General features: G+C 43.3%; 1 protein-coding gene across 5 annotated transcripts in view; it reads left to right on the top strand.

The window, feature by feature from the left end:
• EXOC3L4 (exocyst complex component 3 like 4) overlaps nt 1-20,881 on the top strand; it is a 110,610-nt gene extending 89,729 nt beyond the window's left edge. For 4 of the 5 annotated variants that reach the window (XM_029597999.1, XM_029598002.1, XM_029598000.1 and 1 more), the window contains 3 exons: nt 2,734-2,886; nt 7,842-7,963; nt 17,843-20,881. In XM_029597999.1, the coding sequence (XP_029453859.1) occupies nt 2,734-2,886; nt 7,842-7,963; nt 17,843-18,026 (459 nt within the window). In that variant the 3' untranslated portion in view covers nt 18,027-20,881. The remainder of the gene's footprint in view (nt 1-2,733; nt 2,887-7,841; nt 7,964-17,842) is intronic. The other variant, XM_029598003.1, reaches the window with a different exon arrangement.
• Nucleotides 20,882-23,991: the final 3,110 nt, after the last annotated feature.

Below are 23,991 nucleotides of genomic sequence, written 5' to 3' on the forward strand. Positions count from 1 at the left end.
CCCCTCTCCCTCCCTCCCACTCACTCAGTCCCCCTCTCCCTCCCTCCCACTCAGTCCCCCTCTCCCTCCCTCCCACTCCCTCCCACTCTCCCTCCCTCCCTCCCACTCAGTCCCTCCCTTCACCCGCCTCCATTTCCTCCCGGCGCCGTAAGCGCGACTTCCCACAACCCTCACCTGGCTCCATTAACTCCTCCCGCTCCTGCCGGCAGATCTCGGGAGGGGGGTGTCACTCCCGCGCGCGGCAGTGACCCCCCCCCGAGATCTGCCGGCAGATCTGGGGAGGAGAAGTAGCGGCACCGCGCGCGCGTGCGGGAGTGACACCCCCCCCCCCCCCCCGAGATCTGCCGGCAGGAGCGGGAGGAGAAGCAGCGGCGCCGCGCGCGGCAGTGACCCCCCCCCCCCCCCCCCCCCGAGATCTGCCGGCAGGAGCGGGAGGAGAAGTAGCGGCACCGCGCGCGCGGCGCCACCGCTTCTCCTCCCGCTCCTGCGGCCCCACCGCCATTTTTTTTTTCTGACCGACGTCCTTGCCCGCACATGCGCAGTAGAGCTGCGCTCTACTGCGCATTTGCGGGCCGTCGGTCACAGGCCATTTATAAGGTAGATATCAGTCTACCTATCTGTTGCAACCGTCACTGCCCGACGGCTTCACTGCACCTACCTTTCTTTTTCTGTGACTCCTCCTGCTCCCTGTGGACGCCTGGCTGCCGCGGCGTCTGCCCACCGTCCTCTCCGGCGTCCCCAGACTGGCTTGGGCGCTGCCTCCCTGCCATGCTCCCTCAGGTACCTTAGGGCACGCGCGACCCTCATTCCTATTTCCTCTATGGCGCGAACCTCAGGGGCGGCCCCCTGTGATGACATCACGCTGCCCGGATATTTAAGCCTGTTGTTTATTGCTAGCCTCTGAGTTAGCAAGGGTAATTCCTACGGATGGGATTCGCTCTCCGTACCCAGCTACTCCGCCTCCAACATCTATTTGGACTCTTTGCTGTTAATGAGGTACCTGCTCCTCGAGGGCCTCTCTGCTCCTTTCAGGTCACTATCAGGAACCGGTACTCGCTCCTCGAGGGCCCATGTTCCCTGACTCACTGCCTATGTCCATCTCCTCTTCTACTTGGAAGCATTCGCTACAGACACCACCAGTGAGTACTACTATCATCCACTCCTCAGAGCTGTTTCCCTGGAACCAGGTACTTGCTCCTCGAGGGCCTGCCTCCGTTCCAGCACCAGTGCCATCTTCCACGGAGAACTGCTGCGTAAGTACTTGCCAACGAGTTTCTGTGCCCAGGGATCTGGTACTCGCTCCGAGGGCCAGTTCTCCCTATCTCGGGGCTTCTTCATACTGGGGACTCTGTGAATATCTCAGTGTACTCATTTTCTCAGTTCTTCTTCCTACAGCACTGCTACGGGAGAAGCTGCTGTTCCAGCACCCTGAGGAATACTAGCCCAGCCGGGCTCCATTTTCTACTCACTACCGCCACCTCTGGTGGCTTCATAAAGTGTCTAATAAAAGATATAATCTGTGTTTGTGTATCTGGAGCTGAGCCTGACCTGTGGCCCCTCACGGGACTTCCCCCCCGTGGGCGTGGTCAGCTGCCACAGTGTCCAAGGGTCCACCCAAACCCTACAAACATAACACTATCTACCTATTATCTATATTTCTCTCTGTGTATATATATATAGATAGATATATACATGCCCACATGCACAAACACAAATATGAAACTGTGCACCAAAGCTTAACCTGAATGCTAAGGACATTTAGCACTCATAAATATAGCATGCCATGCGGGTCTAAAAACAAATGATCATGTAAGTGCCAAAATTGGCTTGTTTGTGTATGTACATGTAAATGAAGGCACATCAAATGCAAAATAGGATTTAGCAGGAGTGTGCTAAATAGTATGATTTCCTCCCTAAGGTATTTAGCTCACACTTGCTAAGGCCTACGATTTAGCACCACCATGGGCCTCATCATCTCCATTTCCAATACAGGGTCTCTTTGAAAGCTTAAAACGACTCTGGAGTACAGTAACAGAGTCTTGGGTTGAGTTACCCCAGTCCTGTTTCATTCCTCGCTTGCTTGTCTTCAGTGTGAACTTGTCTAAAGATGTTTTCCTCAGCTGCACTCCATTGGTCCTTGGCGCCATGTTTGCTCTGCACCCAGGTTCCCCAAATGTTTGAACAATGGGGTCTGCGTTTGGTGGGTGAGGGCTGGGTCTGAAAGTAAAGCAGTCAACATTAGGGAAAGAGATGCTAGAGACAGCCATTATGTAAAACGGGACCACGGCTATTCCGACTACGTCCCATTTAGTTTTGCAGTTTGCTATCAAGGCAACATGTAAGGCAAATATCTTCTTAGCAGAAAGCATTTTGCAGTGCACTAAAAACCACATGATAATCTGTACATTCTATAATTGAACAATATGGTTTAAATAATTATCAATTAACATTAAAATAATTAGAAACATAGAACATGACAGCAGATAAAGACCATACGGGCCATCCTTTCTGCCCATCCAAATCTCCTGCTCAGCTTTATAGTCCCTTCCTCCCCGTCACATGGTCAATTATGGAATTTCTGTAGCATCCTTCCGGCTGACAGGTTTCAGCATGCTTTGTTTCAGCACCTGCATAACTGCTCCTGAAACCAGGAAGAATTATATTTATTGTCCAATTCAGCAAACCAGTGCAGGGAAACTAACGTGAGCCATTGTCTGTGGTTTTTCATGGCAGGAATTTGTAAACGGCGTTCGCAAGCACATGGTGAAAGAATACATCGCCCAAATCATGCACCAGAAAATGAGCCTGAAGAGATCCAATCGTGCAAAAGCAGCCCAAAAAATGATGCAAGAGGCGGAGGAAATGAAGCGTGTAACCGCAGAACTGGTAAGCAGAACCTGCTGCTCGGTCAGATGTGTCGTTTTTCTTCTGTTGCCTTATAAAATTACCCTGGGAATTGGACTGCTGCGATAGGTCAAGCGAGCTCACCTGACCATGGGGTCAAATATCACCAAGTCATCTTTGGATCTCTTTATATTAAAGGACTGGTTGAGCGAGGTTTTGATCCCTCCAAAGCTGAACATGTTTTATAAGTGCAATAAGCTACCACTGGACGTGGGAAAGGAAGAAGGGACAAATGGTTTCTGCCGCACTCTCCCTGGGTAGGTAGAAGGCACTGACTCACTTCGTGCTTCACAGAGACCTGGCAGTATGCCCTGAAATTTCTCTTACTACACGCCCGTTCATGTCTTGGAACTTAGAATGCATTCGGCAGCCTGGGATTTTTCATCAAATCACAAAAAGGTGGCTAGGCCACGACAACACAGCCAACAACATTTTTGGCAACTTTTAAAATGTCCACAATGTGTGCTACTACGTACCAGTATATGCCATTAGAACAATTCTGTTTTGTCCTTTAATAACAACAAAATTTAAAATGACTTTAACTAACTCTTTCTCCTTGCTTTGGGTGATTTCTGATCCCCTCAGTGAGAACCGGGTTAGAGAAAACTCGTCTGCTCACTCTTTTGAGTAGCTGCTCCCCTGCCCCCCTCCAATTTCCTCTGGCTGGTACACCCCACCTGACCTGACCTTACCACTGTGCTCTGCATAGTCATGCTCGGGACAGAAATAGAGCACACGCGTTAACAGCAGGTGGGAAGCTGCAGGAAGAACAAATGGAAGGAGCGCCTGAGTGCTGGACTGGTTTTAGAGCTCTATATGTCCAATCACGTGGAAGAGTAGAGGGTGATGGATGCCTGGAATAGCCTACCAGCAGAGACAATAGCCACCAAATGTGTGGTGATTTCCGTATTCTCACTAGTTTATATGGGAGCAAAAGACTGGCTAAATTATCAGGCTAAACCCTTATATGTAAGCCAGAGAACTTTGAAAATAATCCTGCAACAGACAGGCAGCCACTGCAGATCTTGTAATAAAGGGGATCATACTTAGAGGCGCCGAATGCAATTTTAGTTGCCGCATTCAGAAGTAATTGTATTCCTTTTTAAGTTAGCTTTGCTAATACCCAAACATAACAAATTATAATAGTCAATTCGAGATAATACAAGTGCACAAGATCACCTGGCCAAGTCAGCTTTACATAAAAGCATAGCTATTTTAGGAATCATTTGGAGATTGTAAACAAAACGATCTGGGAAAAAAATGACGCGTTTTGACATTGACAACGCACTATCCAGTTTCATTCCTGAGACTTTAACTGTGTCCACTAGAGGTACAGTGACATTCCGAATACAAGGAATACGTTCAGCATCAGACCTACATTTCCCAACACAGATCACTTCAGACATTTGAAGATTTACTTGCAATTTTTAATCATATAACCAATTAGCAATCCTGTCCAATAAAACTGTTCATGTCTTGAGTTGTATCAGAGTTAAAAGCTGTTAATACTCAAACAGAGTCTACATATATGTAGCAGCTAAAAACTAAACCTTGAAACAGCTTGATCAGTCAGGTCAGATGGTCTAATCCAGTCTTCCTTGGTGCAGCTTCCCTCGACAAGCTGCTACATGTGGCCAGAACAGGTTTCAGTCAGCTCTTGGTGGGGGTTTCCCTTTTTCTTTTTTTTTCTTTTCAAAAGCTTTCCAAGTTAACACAAGAAAAAGTCTTGTACAGAAATAATAGTGCAAAACAGGTATTCATAATACAGGTAATACAATATTTCAGCTTCCAAATAAACATGCACTAAATTGTAGGAAAAGTAGGAGGACTCAGAAATATAAGCAAATTATCAATCAAGGAAGCACTGCAAAAAGAAAAAGCAGAGCGAGGGTGACAACAGTTATTCTCTTATACCGAACCAACTAGTGTGCCTTTAGGTGTGCGTGTCTAAAAATGTTCGGAGTTGTGAAGGCTCAGAAAAGCTTTAATTTACATTTTGAGGTCTAGCATAACATTTGCATGGATATCGAAGAGTGAACTGTGCCCCTCTCTGAAGCACATCTGGACGCCTAGATAGAACATTTTTTCTGCGAGTTTGAGTAAGGTCTGGGTAAATCCAGACCTTTTGTCCATAGAACAGAGACAGTCTATTACGAAAAAAGAATCTGAAGATATTGTTCCTGTCCGAGAGAAAGGCGAAGGAAACCATAAGTGCTCTTCTTCTAACTATCTCAGTCCCTTACGACATTTCAAGATTTCCTGAAAGATCTAGCAAGGGTGATTGTATAGGCACATCAACTCCACAAGGGGGGTTCATTTTGAGTCTATTATGAGGAAGGCATTAGCATGTGTCCTGTCTTGGCATGGTTTTCTGTGTACTCCTCTTCTCTTCTGCTCAGACACTTCCTTTGTTGTCTGTACCTGACTTCTTTTTTGAATCACTACTTATTACATTTCCTTTACAAAACATTAAATGGTGAGTTATTAAGAAGGAAATTCTCAAAACTCATTTTCCCAGGTAATTAAGAACATAAGAAACTGCCTTACTTGGTCAGACCAAGGGGTCCATCAGGCCCAGCTTCCTGTTTCCAAAAGTACCAGGCTACAAGTACCTGCCAAGAACCCAAACATTAAATAGATCCCATGCTACTGATGCTGGTAATAAGCAATGACTATTCCCTAAATCAGCATGATTAATAGCTGTTTATGGACTTCTCCTTTAGGAACTTATCCAAACATTTTTTAAACCCATCTACACTAACTGCTTTAAACACATCCTCTGGCAATGAATTCCAGAGCATAATGGTGCATTGAGTGAAAAAGAATTTTCTCTAATTTGTTTTAAATGTGTTACTTGCTAACTTCATGGAGTGCCCCAGTATTATCGGAAAGAGTAAATAACCGATTCACATTTACCCATTCAAGACCTGTCATGATTTTATCATATCCACTTCAGCCGCCTCTTCTCCAAGCTGAACAGCCCTAACCTCTTTAGCCTTTCTTCATAGTCTTTCCATCCCTTTATCATTTTGGTTGCCCTTCTCTGTACCTTTTGCAGTGTAAATATATCTTTTTTGAGATGCGGTGACCAGAATTGCACACATTATTCAAGGTGCAATCTAACCATGGGATGATATAGAGGCATTATGACATTCTTTATTTTATTCACCATTCCCTTCCTAATAATTCCTAACATTCTGGTTGCTTTTTTGAACTCCATAGCACACTGAGCTAACAATTTCAATATATTATCCACTATAATGCCTAGATCTTTTTCCTGGGTAGAAACTCCTAATATGGAACCTAACATCGTGTAACTACAGTATGGGATATTTTTCCCTATATGCATCACCTTGCACTTGTCCACATTAAATTCCATCTGCCATTCGGAAGCCTAATCTTCAAGTCTCACAAGGTACTCCTGCAATTTATCATAATCGTCTTATGATTTAACTACTCTGAATAATTTTGTATCATCTGCAAATCTGATCACCTCACTTGTCATTCCCCTTTCCAGATCATTTATAAATATATTAAAAAGCACCGGTCCAAGTACAGGTCCCTGAGGCACTCCACCTTTTACCACTGTGAAAACTGACCATGTAATCCTACTCTCTGTTTCATGTCTTTTAACCAGCTTGCAACCCACAAAACGACATTGCCTCCTATCCCATGACTTTTTAGTTTTCTTGGAAAACTCTCATGATGAGCTTTGCCAAACACCTTCTGAAAATTCAAATACACTACATCTACTGGTTTACCTTTATCAACATGTTTATTAACCCCTTCAGAAAAATGTAGCAGATTGTGAAGAAAGACTTCCCTTGGGTAAATCCATGCTGGTTGTCTCCCATTAGACCCTGTCTATCTCTTTGTTCTGTGATTTTGATCTTTAGAATAGTTTCCACAATTTTTCTCAGCACTGAAGTCAGGCTTACCAGTCTATATTTTCCTGGATCACCCTGGAGCCCTTGTTAAATATTGGGGTTATATTGGCCACCCACCAGTCTTCAAGTACAATGGACGATTTTATTGTTAAGTTACAAATTACTAGTAATAGGTTTAAAATTTCATTTTTTATATCTTTCAGAACCCTGGGGAGTATACCATCTGGTCTAGGTCATTTGCTACTCTTCAGTTTGTCAATAAGGCCTACTATATCTTCCAAGTTCATCGTTATTTGGTTCAGTTCTTCCAAATCATCACCCTTGAATACTGTGTCCGGAATGAGTATCTCCCTAACAACCTCATTAGTAAACACAGAAGCAAAGAATTAATTTAATATTTCCGTGATGGCCTTATCTTCTCTAAGTGCCTCTTTAACCCCTCGATCATCTAATGATCCAACCGACTCCCTTACAGGCTTCCTGCTTTGGATATATGACTAAAAGTTTTTTTAATGAGTTTTTCCCTCTATAGTCAACTTCTTTTCACATTCTCTCTTAGCCTGTCTTATCAGTGTTTTGCATTTAACTTGCCAGTGCTTATGCTTTTTCCAGGAAAAAGGACTGTCTGAAAGCTGCCCACTCTTGGAGGTTGCACAGCATGCATGCTTTTAACTGTATTAAAAGGAAGCATTGCCAGGGTTGTATTTAGGATGGGGGGGGGGGGGGGAGGAAAGATTGCATTTTCAAATCCATGTGTGTTTTTTCCCACTATAAAAAGTACCCACTGTAAAATCAGGTGCAAATGTAAAGTGCATGCAAGCTTTCTGTCCATGGCCACATTCAGAAGTAAAAGTGCACGCATATTTTCTCCATGAAAATTGGTGCAAAGGCTGCACCAAGGCCGGCAGTCTGAAAATTGCCTCATAATGCTGAGAAGGTGCTGTTGCAAAGCATGATATAATCCACATAATTTGGAAGTCTTGGTCAACCTTTAAAAGGCATTTTATAGCTCCAGATCTTGATTGCTTGTGCTTCTGCCATATTTTCCAGGATTTGGATTCCGAATGGCCCTTTCTTGCTGTTCATCTTATCTCTGAGATAGTTGGGATAAAGAGAAAAGAGAAAATTGAGAAAAATCTTGGAAAAATATATCATGAATATCCAGACATCAGGTATACTTTTCATATCAGAACATGTCTACATGAACCTTCAGCATGGCTAATAAGGTGGCTTTGGGGTCATGATGGAAGTAAGGCCAGTCTGGCCTACATCACTACCAGCCAGAAGCATTCTTTAGTTGACTTAATCTTCCCCCTTTACATTGCTGTTAATTTAAAGCTGGGATTATCATTAGAGACCTGGTTTTAAACCATGTCCAGTTGTGGAGAAGTACTCTTATATAGAGGGAATGTCCATTTTTCTGCCTCTTAGAAAATGCCCCTGCCCCTCACGAGCATGCAGGACGTGGCTTCAGCTGGTCTGTGCAATCTCAGTGTGTGTCTGGCGTCTCTACAGATTTCTGCCCTTTGATGACGTCAGAGTAATGTCATTGTGCTAAGGAGAAGCAGCACTCCCCACTGGGAGGGCTGAAGTAGTATAAACAACCCCTACTCCCAGGTAAGCAGGAGGCTGAAGGCTTGGGGATTCTAAGCTCTGGAGTCCTGAGAAGGCTATAGGGCCTTTCTCCCCTGAACAGGACCCAGAGAGCTGGAGTGGAAAAGAGGAATCTCAGGGTGGAACATCCTGGATAGAAGAGAAAGAGAAGATCTGTCAGAGTTTGGTGGACCAACATACTGGGGGGGGGGAGTGTGCCAAGGGAAAGGGTGTCCTGCTTGGGAAAAGTTCACCAGAGTCCTGGATTGAGCAGCTACCATCAGTCTGAGACTCCCGAGTTAACAGAGCCAAGAGATAAGGGGGAGGAAAAAATATTACCAGCTTCCAAACAGGTACTGGGAAGGCCCAGGGAGAAAGTGAGTGCCTTTCCTGAAGAGCTGACCAGCTTGCGGGAGAGATGGAAAGAGACGGTGATTTTTGCATTGGTACTATGGGATTTTTTGCTGAGGTATTGGTGCATGGTGGTAAGGGTACCATTTTGGACTTTATGTTTCTGCCAGCTGTTTTTGAGTAAAGACTTAAATTTGAGCAACATCTGGCGAGTAAAAAAAATTATTTTTCCAAGAGATTGGCAGGGGTGCAGATGAGCCCCTGTGAGTGAGTAAACCCTATGGGCCTGGACAACTTTTGGTTTTCACTCCTGTATGGGAACCCCGAGAGGGCCATGGGGCCTTGCAGTGTCCATGGCCCTCTCCATGCGCATCCTCCCCCGACTCAGGTTCAGAATGGGAAGGGAGCTACACTTAGATTTAGAAAGCTTTTTTTTTTTTTTTTTTTTTTTAACCATAGCCACAGAATGGGAGAAAAGCTTTCGTAAATCAGGGCCTTATTTTTTTTTTCTAAGTAAATAGGAACCAAAAATGCCTACAAGGAACTAACCCAGAGCTGACTCATTCTACTTCTCATGAGCTGAGGTCATATGGAACCACTGTGTGAAGGAGTGGTAATAAAAAAATAAAAAAAGTCAATAATTCGGTTGGAAACAAGAACCAAAAAAGTCATAGAATTCTATATTTTGGTTTTTATCCCTGTTGAGAAACAGAATATCATGCATAATATAAATAACACAAAAATCATCTAGTTTGCTCACTCTCCCTAGCTGCTACAGTATTGCAGAGCTTCGTTGATCCCTGATGTTATCTGTGGGGCCTCTCCATTGCATGGGTCCTTCTGGGCTTTCTTTATTCTGATACTGATTTGGCCCCTCATCCCCACTGTGAAGAAACCTTTCCTTATGTTACTGCTGAATCTACCCCTTTCATTCTCATCCTGTGACTCCTTGCTCTAGAACTTCCTTTCCACTGCATGAAGCTTGCACCTGTGGATTATTCGTGCATTTTCAGGAGCTTGAATGCCTCCAGCATATTTCTACAGTTCAAACTCTATAGAGCAGAGGTGGACAAATTACGGCCCGAGGGTCAAATCCGGCCCTTCAATGCCTTTCTTCTGGCCCACCTAGATTTTACCATTGCTGAATTACTTCTGGCCCACTGATGCTCAGACCTGCCTGCCTGAGAGCCAATTTGTTGCCCTTAACGATGTGATGAATAGTGCGATGTCAGCCTTGAATGACATAGGCAGGTAGGTCCGAGCGTCAGCGTAACAGCATGAAGAGGATGTGCTCCCACCAAGCACCATTTAATGACGTGCTGACAGGGTTCCCACCCACTGCCAGTGAGAAGAGGCTCCGTGCAGTGGTCCCATGATGGCGCACTAGCAGGTTCTCACCCCCGACAGCAAGGAAAGGCCCCAAGCAATGGTGACCTGCTGGAGGGCTTCTAGTTTCAGGTAGAAAACGACAACGACCTGGCCAGAAGGGGTGAGTCACATGGCTGTAGTAAACTGAAAGGGAAGAGGTATGACTAAGGGAATGAAAGGGGGAATGGTGAGAGGGAAGAGGGTGAGGGTGAGGGTTGTGAGTGACTGAGAGGAAAGAGAAGGGAGTGACTGACAAGGAAGGGGATTGAGTGAATGATGGAGGGAGGGATTGACTGAGAGGGAAGGGGAGGGAGTGACTGAGGGGTGGGAAGGGAGTGAATGGGAAGAAGGGGATACGTGACACAGAGGGAAAGTGAGGGGTGAGTGGGGGTGAAGAGTGAGTGACTGAGAGGAAACAAAAGTGAATGAGGGGTTGAGTGACCAAGAGGAAAGGAGAGTTAGTGGGAGCAAAGGAGTGAATGACAGAGGGGAGGAAAGAGCATTGAGTGGGAGAGTGAATGACAGAAAGGAGGGAAGGGGTGGAGTGATTGAGAGGCAAGGGGAGGAAGTAGTGCGAGGGAAGAGAAGAAGAGAGGGTAGAAGCGTGCATGAGAGTGTGTGTGTGTGTGTTAATGAACGTGTGTGTATATGAGAGAGAAAGGAGGAAGTCAGTCGGTAGCCTCCTCTCCTTCCCCCTAGTTATCTACTACAATCTCAGGGTAACCGGAATTGAAAAGTTTCCAGGTATGGAGAGGGGGGAATTCTTTTTATCCTTATTAGTTTTAATTATTGAGTGTTAGATATGTCTGCTATTTTGAAATATTTGATTGATTTTTGAGAAATGTTTAAGGGGGGGGGAGGGTTTATTCTTATCTCCACCTAAACATTAAAGACCTCATAATAGGCTCTACCTGCATTCAAATGCTTTCTTAGCCTTATAAATAATCATAGATCCAATCTTATTTTTATGAATTTGTTTTTTTGAGTTTTACAACCAAAATAATAACATCCTTCTTCAAGGCACTTTTTCAGTACTTATCTTATATCTTTAAAGATGGTGAAGATCCATGATGTCCCGATAAGATGATGTCCCGATAAGATGGTGTCCCAACACAGGTCCATGTTTCTAAGTTGGATCTGCATCAAGGGTTAATCAATATTTTCTTTTCCAATTTGATATTCCACCATAAGTAATCCATTAGCATTAATGGCTCATTTGGCACCTAAATTTTAAAATTTATCCATGAACATTAACCAGACCAGTTTTTGATGGTGAAGGAGCATTAAGATAATAGCAGCATAATAAGATTGAACTGATCAGACTTGTGGAAATAGCCAAGGCTGTAGGAATGCTAACGTATGCCAAAGATTAGCCAGAATGCTAAAGTATGTTAAAGGTCACCATTAAGAGGGAGATGAAAATGACAAAATCAATCAGCTCAAAAAAACAGAAAAGGTGACTAAGAAGAGCATCAAACCAAGGGAGAAAAGTTGGAAAGCTATGACCACAAATGCTTGTACTCTGGGCAATAAAATCCCATAGATGGAGGCTTTAATGGTGGAAACAGACTTGGATGTTGTTGCTGTTGCAGAAACATGATTCACAGAGTCTTGTGATTGGGATACAGCCATCCTGGGGTTATGGAAGGACAGAAAGAACAGAAAAGGAAGAGGAATATCTCTTTATGTCAAAAACAATGTCCAAGCAACTAAAATGCAAGGGACTTGGGGTAGGGAAGAAGCATTATAGGCTGCCCTAAAAGAAGAAGATGGTACTTCCATTTACACTGGTGTGGTCTACAGGCCCCCGACTCAAATGGAAGAACTGTTCAGAGATCTGATCGAAAACATGCAAAAGTTGGGAAAGAAGAGTGAAGTATTGCTCATTGGAGATTTTTTTTAATTTACTTTTTATTACCCATAATAGCATATACAAAATACAATATCAAAACATAGCCAGAACAACAAGCCACGTCATCAAACCACAAATTGCCAACCCCAATAATTTGTTTTCCTGTATGGCAGTGTTTCAATCACCCCCAAATCCACCTCCCCAACCTTCCCCATAAACAACCCACCATACCTAACCCATTCCCTGTCCCCCCCAGTATTATGACTCGTGTGAAGAGAAACACCCTGCATAGAGATTATTTCACCAATATTTCCCATATTGGAACCCTGAGAGCCCGCCAAGATATAAAAGAGCTCCAGATTTTCTCAAACCTCGGAATATCATTGTGGAGATGTGCGGTCAATCTTTACAATTTGAAAAACTGAGACATTCTTGTCTCCAAGTGGAACTTCTGTGGTACCTCCACCTTCTGCCACCAAGTGGCAAGTTCACACCTCACACCACAATAATACATCCAATAAGACGCCTAAACCATTTATCAATATCAAGGAGACCCACTGAAAGTAAAAGTAACCCCGGGGATTTGGTAAGTTAATGGCAGTAATTTCAGCTACGAAATCTAGAATCATACCCCAATACTCAGTCACTTTAGGACATTTTATTTTTTTTTAATTTATTTTAAAGTTTTTATATACCAACATACACTGTGAGTATCACATCGGTTTACATTGCAACATAAACTTAGCTTATTAATGCTTTACAGAGAACTCTTTGTGTATACGAGTAACATGAACTTCATAGATATGAATAGCCTAAATGAATTATTGATGTGAGTAATAAAAGCAAGCCTGGGGCCCGTAAGTGCCTTGCACTGCCTTGGGGTTATGCATTGCTCCGTAAGATTTCATACTAATAACAAGAATTCCTCTTTGCCGACTGTCGGTGATCCGTGACTATGCTTGCAGTGGGAAGCACTCACAACAGTGGGAAATTTAACTCCCGGTCAAAAGCAGGACTTAAACTTCCCGTGGTGGAGAGGAAGTTTGACCAAACCCCCTTCCACTTTCCCGCAGTCAAAAATTAGCCAGTTGGCCAGGCCAGCCTCCCCCTCTCATTCTCATCCAAGTTAAAATTAGCTGGGCTAAACATTATCAAAGGTGGTGCGAGAGTGCATCAGGGAAACGATTGCCTTGGATGAGCATGGACAATGCAGAATCTCAGGCTGCTGCTGCACTTCTTATCCCCCAGTTACAAAGTGCTCTCCTGGACAATAACATTCAGTAGACAGGTTATCCCCGCTGTATGCACTCAGTGCTGGGCTCACATGCAAGTGCAGCTGACCTAGATAGAGAAGAGTAATTTCACCAGTGATACCTGGGCCAGCCAGAATGCTATACATGCCTAACGTTTCCTGATGCTACACTGGTGGCAGCCAGCTGAGGCAAGAGCAAGCAACAGCTCTGGAGGGGGAAGATCACCCTTCCACCTTAAAAATTAATGGCCGGGCTGCCAAAGCAGAGGAAAACCCTTCCTCCCGCCCTCCTTCTGAGCCACCTACCTTCAGAAATTAGCCAGGCCCAGTGGTGGAAACCCCCCCCCTCCCCCCTCCCACTCATCCATCTTCAAGATTAGCTGGGCCCAGCTGGACAAACTCCCTCCCTCCCACCCACCCACTTGCCTGCTAGAGAAGACCTTCACCTCCTCAGAGGTCCTACCTTCAATGCCTGCAGATTGGTCCCTTCACTATCAGCGTAGAGACCAATCCTCTTTCAAAATGCTGAAATTCTGAAAGGGGAATGGTTCTTTTGTCGACAGCTAGTTTTTTTGGGGTTAGGTTATCTATGGATTTTGTGGTTGTGTTTTGATGTGTTTATCTACAGTCTTCTGGATGCACATTTTGTAAACCTCCTAGATCTGTGGAAAGAGCAGTAAAATAAATCTTTAACATAAAAAAATAGACAATCCGCAGTCAGCGAAGGAGTGAGTAAATTACCGACACTTAATATTAATTTCCTGGGGGTTCTGGGATATTTTGGAGGGTCCTGGCTACTTTCATTTTTTGAAGACAAGCAGATGGGTGGGAGGGGGGCGTTCAGCCTGCTCAGGCCAGCTCATTTTTTAAGGTGGATGGGAGAGGTGGGGGTTCCCCACTCAGCTGGCCCAGCTCAGCTTAGCCAATCCCACCCTGGTTCATTTTTGTGGGTGGGAGAGGGTTTGGCCTGCTGGGCCCAGCTAATTTTGAAGGTAGGGGAGGGAGGGAGGGAGGGGTTCTACTGCTCAGCCGGTCCATCCCGTCCCGGTTAATTTTAAAGGTGGGAGAGGGCTTGGCCTGTTCATCTACAGGTTAATTTCGTACTTGGAGGGATTTTCTGTTAATGGCATGATGAGTGGAAATAAAAGCTTTTTTTTTTTTCTACTCCTGGTCTATTTGCATATCATTAGCTTCTTGCATCCTGTAGGCGTTCCTGCCTTTACCGCACATGTTAAATAAAACCTAAAATTAAACTCTGATGTTTAATGTGGGTTTTATTAATTGGCCTTGGGGTGTTTATACCACTATCATTGGTGCTGTTTATCCCTTGTTTGGTGCCTTGGGGTATTCTTCTCACTTCTGGTGCTCCTTTGCCCCTCTCAGGTTGCTTTGGTCTGTTTATGATGCTGTTAATTCTGCTTTGCCCTTCTGATGGTGCCCTGAGCTATTGATGGCCTAACCCTAACCCTCTTGGTGCCACACTTTGCCTTGCTATTGGTGCTTTGGAATGCTCCTGCTAATGCCTGCCTGCAAGTTTCTTTAAAATGAAAGAAAAGCCCAATATTAGAGCCCCAAATAAGATTCATTGCTTCCCCCATTGAGTTTAATGGGAAATGAATGGATGAATGACATTATTAAACGAAAAACATATTTTTGTTTGAAACAATCAAAGTGCATCATGAAGGCGAATGAACCAAACCAGTTTTTCTGCTCACCCTTCCCTAGCCTATACCATGCAATATTAGGTAATTAAAAAGAAAATCTCCTACCTCTTTAACTCTAAACTCAACTCAAAAATCCACACACATTAGGGGGTCATTCACTGATACAGAGACAAGAAGAGGTCAATATTCAAAAGCCCTTTAGACGAAGAAGTGAAAAGTTATCTGAACTAAATGGCTACCTGGCTTTATTAAGAGCCATATGTGGCTAAATTCTATCTGTATAACGAGTTATGCAGTTAGAATATAGCCACATAAGCTGGGGGCGTTCCAGGTGGGAGGCATTTCTGGGCGGAGCAGAGTTGGCCGCATAAGTTATGTGGTTAACTCTGGTCGGGCCGTAGGGCTGGTCTAAAGTTAGCCACGGAATATACCCTGCTAAGTTAGCTGGATGTGTTTATCCAACTAACTAACTGAGCCGCACAGCAGCTGAAAATGGACCTGGAGAAAATTCATTGCAGAAACCTCCAATGGGGGGGGGGGGGGGGGGGCGCTGTAGCAAGAATTTCAGTTCTCCAATCTACTCTGCACTTTAGCTCCTTATTAGGGATCTCAGTGGTTCCCTGCAAGTCCATCTGGCTCTAAGTATACAAAGCTGAAGTGTAATCTCGGGGAAGAAGATTTTTAGAAGAGAATGCATTGACTGTAATTAGAAACTGTGCACCTGTAATTTCAAACAAATAGAAAAATGCATAAGCAATTATCTTTATCCTAAAAAGAAAAGAGAGTTGAGCAAAAGATGATAATGGGAAGGACGGAGTCACAAATAGGTAGGTTAATACTGTTTTGATTTAAAATCTCTACTTTAACAGAAAGACCATATTCCAGTGGCAAGGCGTGCCCTAAGTTGCCATATGGGCCTGTTTAGTCATAGTACACATACAAACGTTGCTGGTTTTTTAGATTTGTGTGTAATCACATATGGCAACAATCAGCAATTTTTCTGTTCATAATACTCATGGAATCCTCTCAGACTTACATACATTTTAAATGAAGAGCTCCCCTGAGGATTACATAGCATTTTGCAAGACTTTTTGTTCTAGATGAATACAGCATGTTGCAAAATGTTATGTGAGGCTTAGCAGAAGAGGAACTTCATTTTTTGGGTATGTTAGAGTGAAAGTCCATGGGTTGGAAAGATTCACGAAATAGCACAGTTTAAAGAATGTGGTCACCAAATTTCCCTCTTCAGTTCTGAGAGGGAATTTCCAAGTGACAGAGAAAGGGAGAACCTTGTGGGATTGCCATCTGAAAATTGTTTGAAAAAGAGTAAAATAAGGCCCCCCCCCCCCCCCCATCAGTGCCGGATTTAGGCAAAGGCAACAGAGGCACGTGCCTAGGATGTCAAATTCTGATCTCACCTGAAAACTGGGACTCTCTAGGGGGAAAAATATCATTCTACCCAGAGTCCTCTGCCTGTGGGTGCCTCAATTTTAAATCCAGCTCTGGGCCCCACTGTAGCATTCTATTACTTTGGTTTGTTGAAACAAATGGGGCATGAAGGATTTGTGCAAAGAGGTGCAGTCAGTGAGTCATATTGTAAACTTCTGCCTTGACAAAACAGCCCCCTGTGCTAGGATTGCTTTCAGTACCCCTTCCCTTTTGGGCTTGCATTCTCACAGACTGACTCAAAAGGACAGCAGGTTTGCAAGTAAGAACTTAAGAACATAAATTGCCATGGTGGGACAGACCAAGGGTCCATCAAGCCCGGCATCCTGTTTCCACAGAGGCCAAACCAGGCCACAAGAACCTGGCAATTACCCAAACACTAAGAAGAACCCATGCTACTGATGCAATTAATAGCAGTGGCTATTCCCTAAGTCAACTTGATTAATAGCAGTTAATGGACATTTCCTCCAAGAACTTATCCAAACCTTTTTTGAACCCAGCAACCCTAATTGCACTAACCATATCCTCTGGCAACAAATTCCAGAGCTTAATTGTGCGTTGAGTGAAAAAGAATTTTCTCCGATTAGTCTTAAATGTGCTGCTTGCTAACTTCATGGAGTGCCCCTTAGTCCTTCTATTATCTGAAAGTGTAAATAACTGATTCACATCTACTCGTTCAAGACCTCTCATGATCTTAAAGACCTCTATCTTATTCCCCCTCAGCCGTCTCTTCTCCAAGCTGAACAGCCCTAACCTCGTCAGCTTTTCCTCATAGTGGAGCAGTTCCATCCCCTTTATCATTTTGGTTGCCCTTCTCTGTACCTTCTCCATCGCAACTATATCTTTTTTGAGATGCAGCGACCAGAACTGTACACAGTATTCAAGGTGCGGTCTCACCATGGAGCGATACAGAGGCATTATGACATTTTCCATTTTGTTAACATTCCCTTCCTAATAATTCCTAACATTCTGTTTGCTTTTTTGACTGCTGCAGCACACTGAGTCAGTTTCAAAGTATTATTCACTATGATGCCTAGATCTCTTTCCTGGGTGGTAGCTCCCAATATGGAACCTAACATCGTGTAACTACAGCAAGGGTTATTTTTCCCTATATGCAACACCTTGCACTTGATACATATTGGAGCTAATCTTGAATCCTTATTGATCATCAGCAGTACAGTCTGTCTAAGCCAGGATATTTTTAAATGGATAATATGCACATTAGGTAGCTGATTTGTAATATATACCCAGCCAAGCAACAGCAATCTATGTAAGCAGTATTTGCCAGAAATGATCAAATTGGCCAATACAGCTGTCAAATAACCCCAACATGCACATGCAAACTGTGTGAAGAGGACCCATAATGATTCAGTTGTTTTCCAGTCTTTAATGATCAGGACGGATGTACTGAAAGCATATACTTCACAGTTAACATCACTGATAAGAAATGCGTCTTTCTGGATTTATAGGTCTTCTCTCCCTATTATGTTGCTAATACCCATTATCATTTATTTTTGTTTTGCAGTGAGGAACATGTTTTAGCTATTCTGCATCTTCAAGGAACACGCAGAAGAAAAAAACTGTCAATAGTTGAATATTTCAAGAGACTACAGAAGGAAAGGCCAAACATGGGAAATGAAGACAAGAGAACACTCTTTGCTGAGATTGAGGTCCCCAGCACTTTTAATTGTTTTTCAGTTATTGGTTAAAACACAAGGGATGAGCTTCCACAATGGTCAGTTTAGAAGACTGTGGCAATCAACAGAACATAAGAGAAATCAGCAGGAGTGTAGCATCATTGCATGATGCAATATATGGACAATAAACCATAGAGTTCAGGTATGCAGAATAATAGTGCTTATTAATTTGTACATACTGTACTTATTTTTAGCCATCCAAAATGCTACAGCATGTATTCTGCCAAGTACTCAACCAGTAATGTTGAGTGAAGAACCCTGCCTTTTGGTATTCAAAAAGAAGCTAAAGACTTGGCTATTTAGCCAAGCGTTCCCTGATAGCTAAGAGCCGATGAATAGAGTGTTACAGATGCTGGTCCACCAATCCCACTGTAAATATGTTTTGAACTGTATATGCTTTGAATTGTATTTCTTTTTGCTAATCATGTTTTGAATTGCATTCCACTGGGTTCTCTGTAAGTTTCAGTTTCAACCATTGTTCCAATGTATCCGCCCCTGAGGCAACAGTTCAGTTCTCTGTAAACCGGCGCGATATGTATTCTATACAGGAACATCGGTATATAAAAATTAAAAATAAATAAATAAATAATGTATGCATACCCCTATCCTTTTTCATTACAATAACATTAAAACTCTGCTATTTATGTTTGTGTAACCCTTGCTTTGGCGGGGGGCTGGGTGCAAGGTGCCTAGGGCGCTTAATCCCCTTGCATCGACCCTGGGGGGGAGCCTTCTCCAAAGGGTGCAAGGTTTAAGCAGACCTGCCTTCTGGAAAAATCTCACACTGTGAGTACTGTCACTGATGCTTGCTTCACCTAGGGAGTAGAGTGAGGCTCCCAAGTCTTCAGCCCCTTCATGGGAGTCCTGAAAGGGATCCGGCGAAAATCTATCTCTCTGTAAATAATTAGGAGACAATCCTCTGGCACGGTGTGTACAGAGAGGAACCTCTTCAAAAGTAAAGTTCATGATGAGGCTGGGAGGCCTCACCAGGGAGTATAAAAACTGCATCCTCACTGTCCTGAAGTTGACTCAAAACAACCACACTGAATATTAAAATGGCTTCACTAAACAGGATCAGGCAACCAATCCCAGCCCTCTAGGTTGGGAGGGGCTGTAAAGGGTGGAAGGCTCTCAGAGATGAAGATTCTAAACAGGGCCCTAGTGGCTGACCCAAGGGGGCTCCACATTTGTTTGATTAAACAAATCAATAAATTGAGTCACTGCTTATTCTGTTGTGGATCTCCAGTGATTGTAACCACACTAAGCTAGTGTCCTATAGAGATATTTCCTCTTCTATTCACTGTATTGAAATAGCAAAATATAATATATCAGCCAGCTATGGAGGCTTTATGTATCTTACCTTATCAACGATCAGATCCGTGTATGTTGGCTAGACGTGTGAACAATTCAAGGCCAAAATCAAACCAAGTGGGCTTCAGCCTAATTCAGATTTGATGGCGTTTGGATTTTGCCCAGCAATATTGGAGAAATCAGTTGGATTTTTGACAGTGAGTTTGGGAAAATTCAAAAGGAATTAGAAAAGTCATCTTCATCTGCCAGTTCAATGAAACAGGCTTTGAATTTCTCAAAATCCGAAGCAGATTTGGAAACATTCGCTTGAAGAAAGTTTGAACCAATTGGGTGAGCCATCAGATCTTTTCTAGCTTTGTTGAAATTTTGACAAACCTTTTTTAAAGACTTTCACACATCTCTAACGTTGATTCCTTCAAATTTAAGAAAATAATGATCTTAATTCTCAGCTCATGCATATAAGAGAACTTTTTCTTGGACAAGTCAACAAAATAAATTCTGATGATCTGCTCTCATTTCCTCACACAGCATGGAGAAAACGTGGTATGTAGATGGCCAATATTTTATGACTTTCATTATCCTTACCTCTCCAATTAGACATTTGGTTTTCTACTTCAAACTCTACATCACACTGAGTCACGTTTGAGCTTGCTTGCAAACCCTTTCGGTTTGTCATTCATGGAGGCCTTCATTAAAGTGCAGACACAAATGCTATTTTTCCATGGAAGATCTCTCCCCCCCTGTGTGATGGCATTTGTTATGACATAGATTTCCTCAGCTGTTTGCAAAATAGCACATCTAGAAGAAGGATCTACCCTGATTTGAAAGCTCATGTATGACAGTAACTAAGTAGAACTCTTATGTTGATCCAATAAAATATATCACAACCTGCAAAGACTCCAGTGTATATCAGCCAAAGCATTGCCTATCTATTGAGTCATCGAGCTGCATTGCAAATCCTTCATTTGATTTTCGTTTTTCTCAGAGCACTACCACCACAAACAATCAACAAGGCAGCAGCTACTCATCTTATCTGAGAGAAGAGCTTTGGCGATCCCTTTGACCGCATCTGCACCCTATTTTCCGCTCACTATGGGGTCTATTTACTAGGCTGCAGTAAAACCTCTGAGTTGTTTTCTGTATTCATTAAACTTCCATAACGAGTACCAAGATTTAGCGAATGCTGAGGTACAGTCATAAGACTGATGCTTTTCAATATGTGATCCGTTTTGAGTTACTTGTAGGTAAGATGGACAAGAAAACCAAATAACTAAAATTACTGTTCCTCTAATCACTCCCCTAATTACACACAGAAACCCTGCTGATAAAATGCTCCCCCACCCATACCCATGGGAGCGCCTCTCTCCCTTCCAAGTCCTCTTGTACAAGTGACCCAGTCCCAGCCCAGTAGGCAGTGGTAAAGCCCCCAGCTCCTCTATCACCCTGGCTCTGCCCACCAAAAACTCCTGAAAGGGGAGGCTCGGGTAAGCCGGCATCGTTTGGACTGACAGTGCTGGCGGGGCATGAACGAGTGGGGATAGCTCCTGCCCTTTTACAACCAGAAGCTCTTAAGAGGAAGGGGGGGGGGGAGGAAGACTTAGGTGGGAGTGTACTGTGAAGGGGGGGGGGGTGCTTTTGAAATTTTATGCTTCCCCGACCCTGTCTTGGAGGCGCACCTAGCCAGTCGGGTTCTCAGGATTTCCACAATAAATCTGCGTGAGACCCAGTGTACACAAATCTATCTCGTGCATATGCATTGTGGCAATCCGGAAAACCCGACTGGCTAGGTGTGTCCAGAGGACTGGGTTGGGAAGCACTGGTCTGGTCTTTATACTACGCAAGGTTATAGTTAAGGCTTTTGGGTTGGGTTTTTTTCTTTCTTCGCTTTGTAATGTATAATTGTTCACTCTGAATTTTGCACTTTCTTTTTTGTGGACTTACAGGGGGAAATCTTTTGCTGAACTCTGTTTTTCTGTTTATTAATTAAATTATTCCCACTGTATTTTTATTTCACTTGTTTGTATTGTGAATGTTAAAATGTAATGTTAATTGAAAGAACACAGATACTTTTTAAGAAAGGCATTTTCACATGTGAGGCCTGATTTTTTTGGAATTCTACTCCACAGGAGCTCAAATTTCTAAAAGACCTTACCACCATTAGGAAACTCTGGCCTAGAGCCATTAAATTGAGATGTATTTTCATGGGAGGGGTCCCACTATTGCAGGGGGAGGGGGTTGCAGCGATAGTGGGAACCCTCCCCTGAAAAAACATCATGACTCTGTGGGGCGTTCTTTTGTCTCACGGCCAAACACCGCGGGTCAAAAGAGCGTAGCCAGTGGCCCTTCAACACGAGGGCGGCCCCCAGTCTCAAGGGACCACATCACTTTAAAGGGACGACCACTAAAAAATTGCTGCAACTCGAGAAAAGGCTGAGCGAGCGTCACGTATGGTCCCCGACTCAACCCAGGGCCATCACTTCAAGTAGCCCAGACTGCCCAAACATTTAAAATTAGAAGATGTCACCGATGCAGAGATAGCCCCCAAACCCCTCCCCCCCCCAAGATAAAAGCATTCATTGGTGTTCAGGGGCCCCCACCTCCCTTCCCGCCAAAGGGATGTAAAACAAAAAGTCCAGGCCCAGCCCTTCACATGTAGCAAGAAACCTCATTGGGAGTTCAGGGGTCCCACCCCTTATCCATGCAAAGTGGTGGCATTGCCAAAAAGGCATTTTGGGCCCCCCACATCCCCAGGAAACCCCTCCAAACCATAAAATCCTTAGCAGGTCCCTCAGTGTGGCCGGGGTGCTCTCTCACCCTCAGCCCGGTTGGCGTAATTTTTCAAAATGGTGCCGACCTGATCTCGCCCCAGCCACGTGACTGGGGCAAGGTCTAGGGATTGGACCCAGCCTATGTGGCCGAGGTCCAGTCCTCAGATATATGCTGTTTAACACGCGTTAGTGCTCTACCGTGGCTTGATGAATCTCCCACTCAGTAAGACTAGGGTAGTTATCTTGGTGTCCCAACAGTGCCACTAAGAGCACCTCAGCTCACTCAAAAATGCGGCTGCTCGAATCTCAATTGGATCTGATGTCAGAGAACTATTAACTCTATTTCCATTGGCTCCCTGTCGAACGGAAGGTAAAAATGTAAAATAGCCATGCTAATTCATAAATTCACAGGGCCCGATTTTCAAAAGCATTTACATGCTTAAAAATTGGTTTTATATGCACTTTACCAGTGCAAGGGGGCTTTTGAAAACTGCTATAATATATGCCATTGAATTGTCAATAGGATTTACCCGTATAAGTGGGTAAGTGTGGGTAAATGGCTTTTGGAAACTGCTACAATAGTAGTTACATTTACATGTGCAAATCCTTTTGAAAATTGCCCTCCTAGGGAATATTAAATCTCCTTGGATTAAGCAGCATGTTAAAGATCTATAAACATCCACATGCTCTGATAATTTCCCATTTGGGTTTGCTTGATGTTCCCTCCTTAACGGCTGCATGCCTTGCCTAGACTTGGGACAAAGCGTTTTCTGTGGCAGGCCCAGTCTGATGGAATAGTTTGTTCCCAGAGGAACCCAATAGAACTCCTCAGCTGATTAAGCTAATGTTGAAGATGTCTATCCATAATGGAATAATTGTTACTTGTATTACAAGTTCTAAAGGTGTACAGATGATCTGGTTAATTTATGTGTTACATTTGTATGATTGTAGTGGTTACCCGCCATGTACACTTGTCTAGAGAGGGCTACAAAACTTTTAAATAAATAAATATTTCAAGCAGCCTATAGGTAACCTTTCCACACTCTGTCAGATTTGATACTTTTCTGAGATTTTGTTTTGAGATATGCTTTTTTGAGAATAGTTAATTTTAATTCATTTTATTTTGGTTTTACTATGTGATGTACTTATAGTGTTGTTAATATATAGATTTGTTCTATGTTTTTAATTATTATTTGTAATTATATTGTTTTGATGTATATCGCTCAATAGCCTTTGCAGGAGAAGCAGGATATAAATATGAACGTAAATTTAAAAAAAAATTATCTATAGAAAAAATAATATCTATTAGATAATGTCTATTAAATGAAAAACATTTTTAATTTTCCTGTTTCCCCCATTAATTGTATTTTTATTAGCCTCTTAAGGAGAGCTCGGATAAAGTCTGCAACAATACAGTAGTCATTTCTAAAGCAAGTAATCTTGAAACTGAAAATCCAAGTTCCTCTAATAAGCTGCAGAACTTGTTTTGATGAGGAAGTGCAAGTATTACAGAGTTTTGAAAGATGTAGAAAAACAAGTTAAAAATGAAGCGTGAGAACCTTATTTATTTATCTATGGGATAAAGCTTATGTGAATCAGGCTCTTCCCAGTCTTGGGAGGTGCCATTTGCTTCCTCTGTCTGTGACCCACATGAAAACAAATGAAGGAAATCAAAAAAGTGTTTTATAGAACCTTGTAGTTAGGTATGGGAAAGGTGTAGTGCTGTAGGGCACGAAGCGGGGATCCATACTCCTACACAGAGAGAAAATGCTGTCAAAGACTGACTTGACCAACTAATATTGCCCTTCTACTTGAGAGACACACCCCTGTAGCCAAGGACTAAACTCTGACCATAAAATATAAAAGGGTCAATTTTCAATTCACCATTCAGCAGTGAG

This window comes from Rhinatrema bivittatum, chromosome 4, assembly GCF_901001135.1.
Source record: "Rhinatrema bivittatum chromosome 4, aRhiBiv1.1, whole genome shotgun sequence".
NCBI lineage: Eukaryota > Metazoa > Chordata > Amphibia > Gymnophiona > Rhinatrematidae > Rhinatrema > Rhinatrema bivittatum.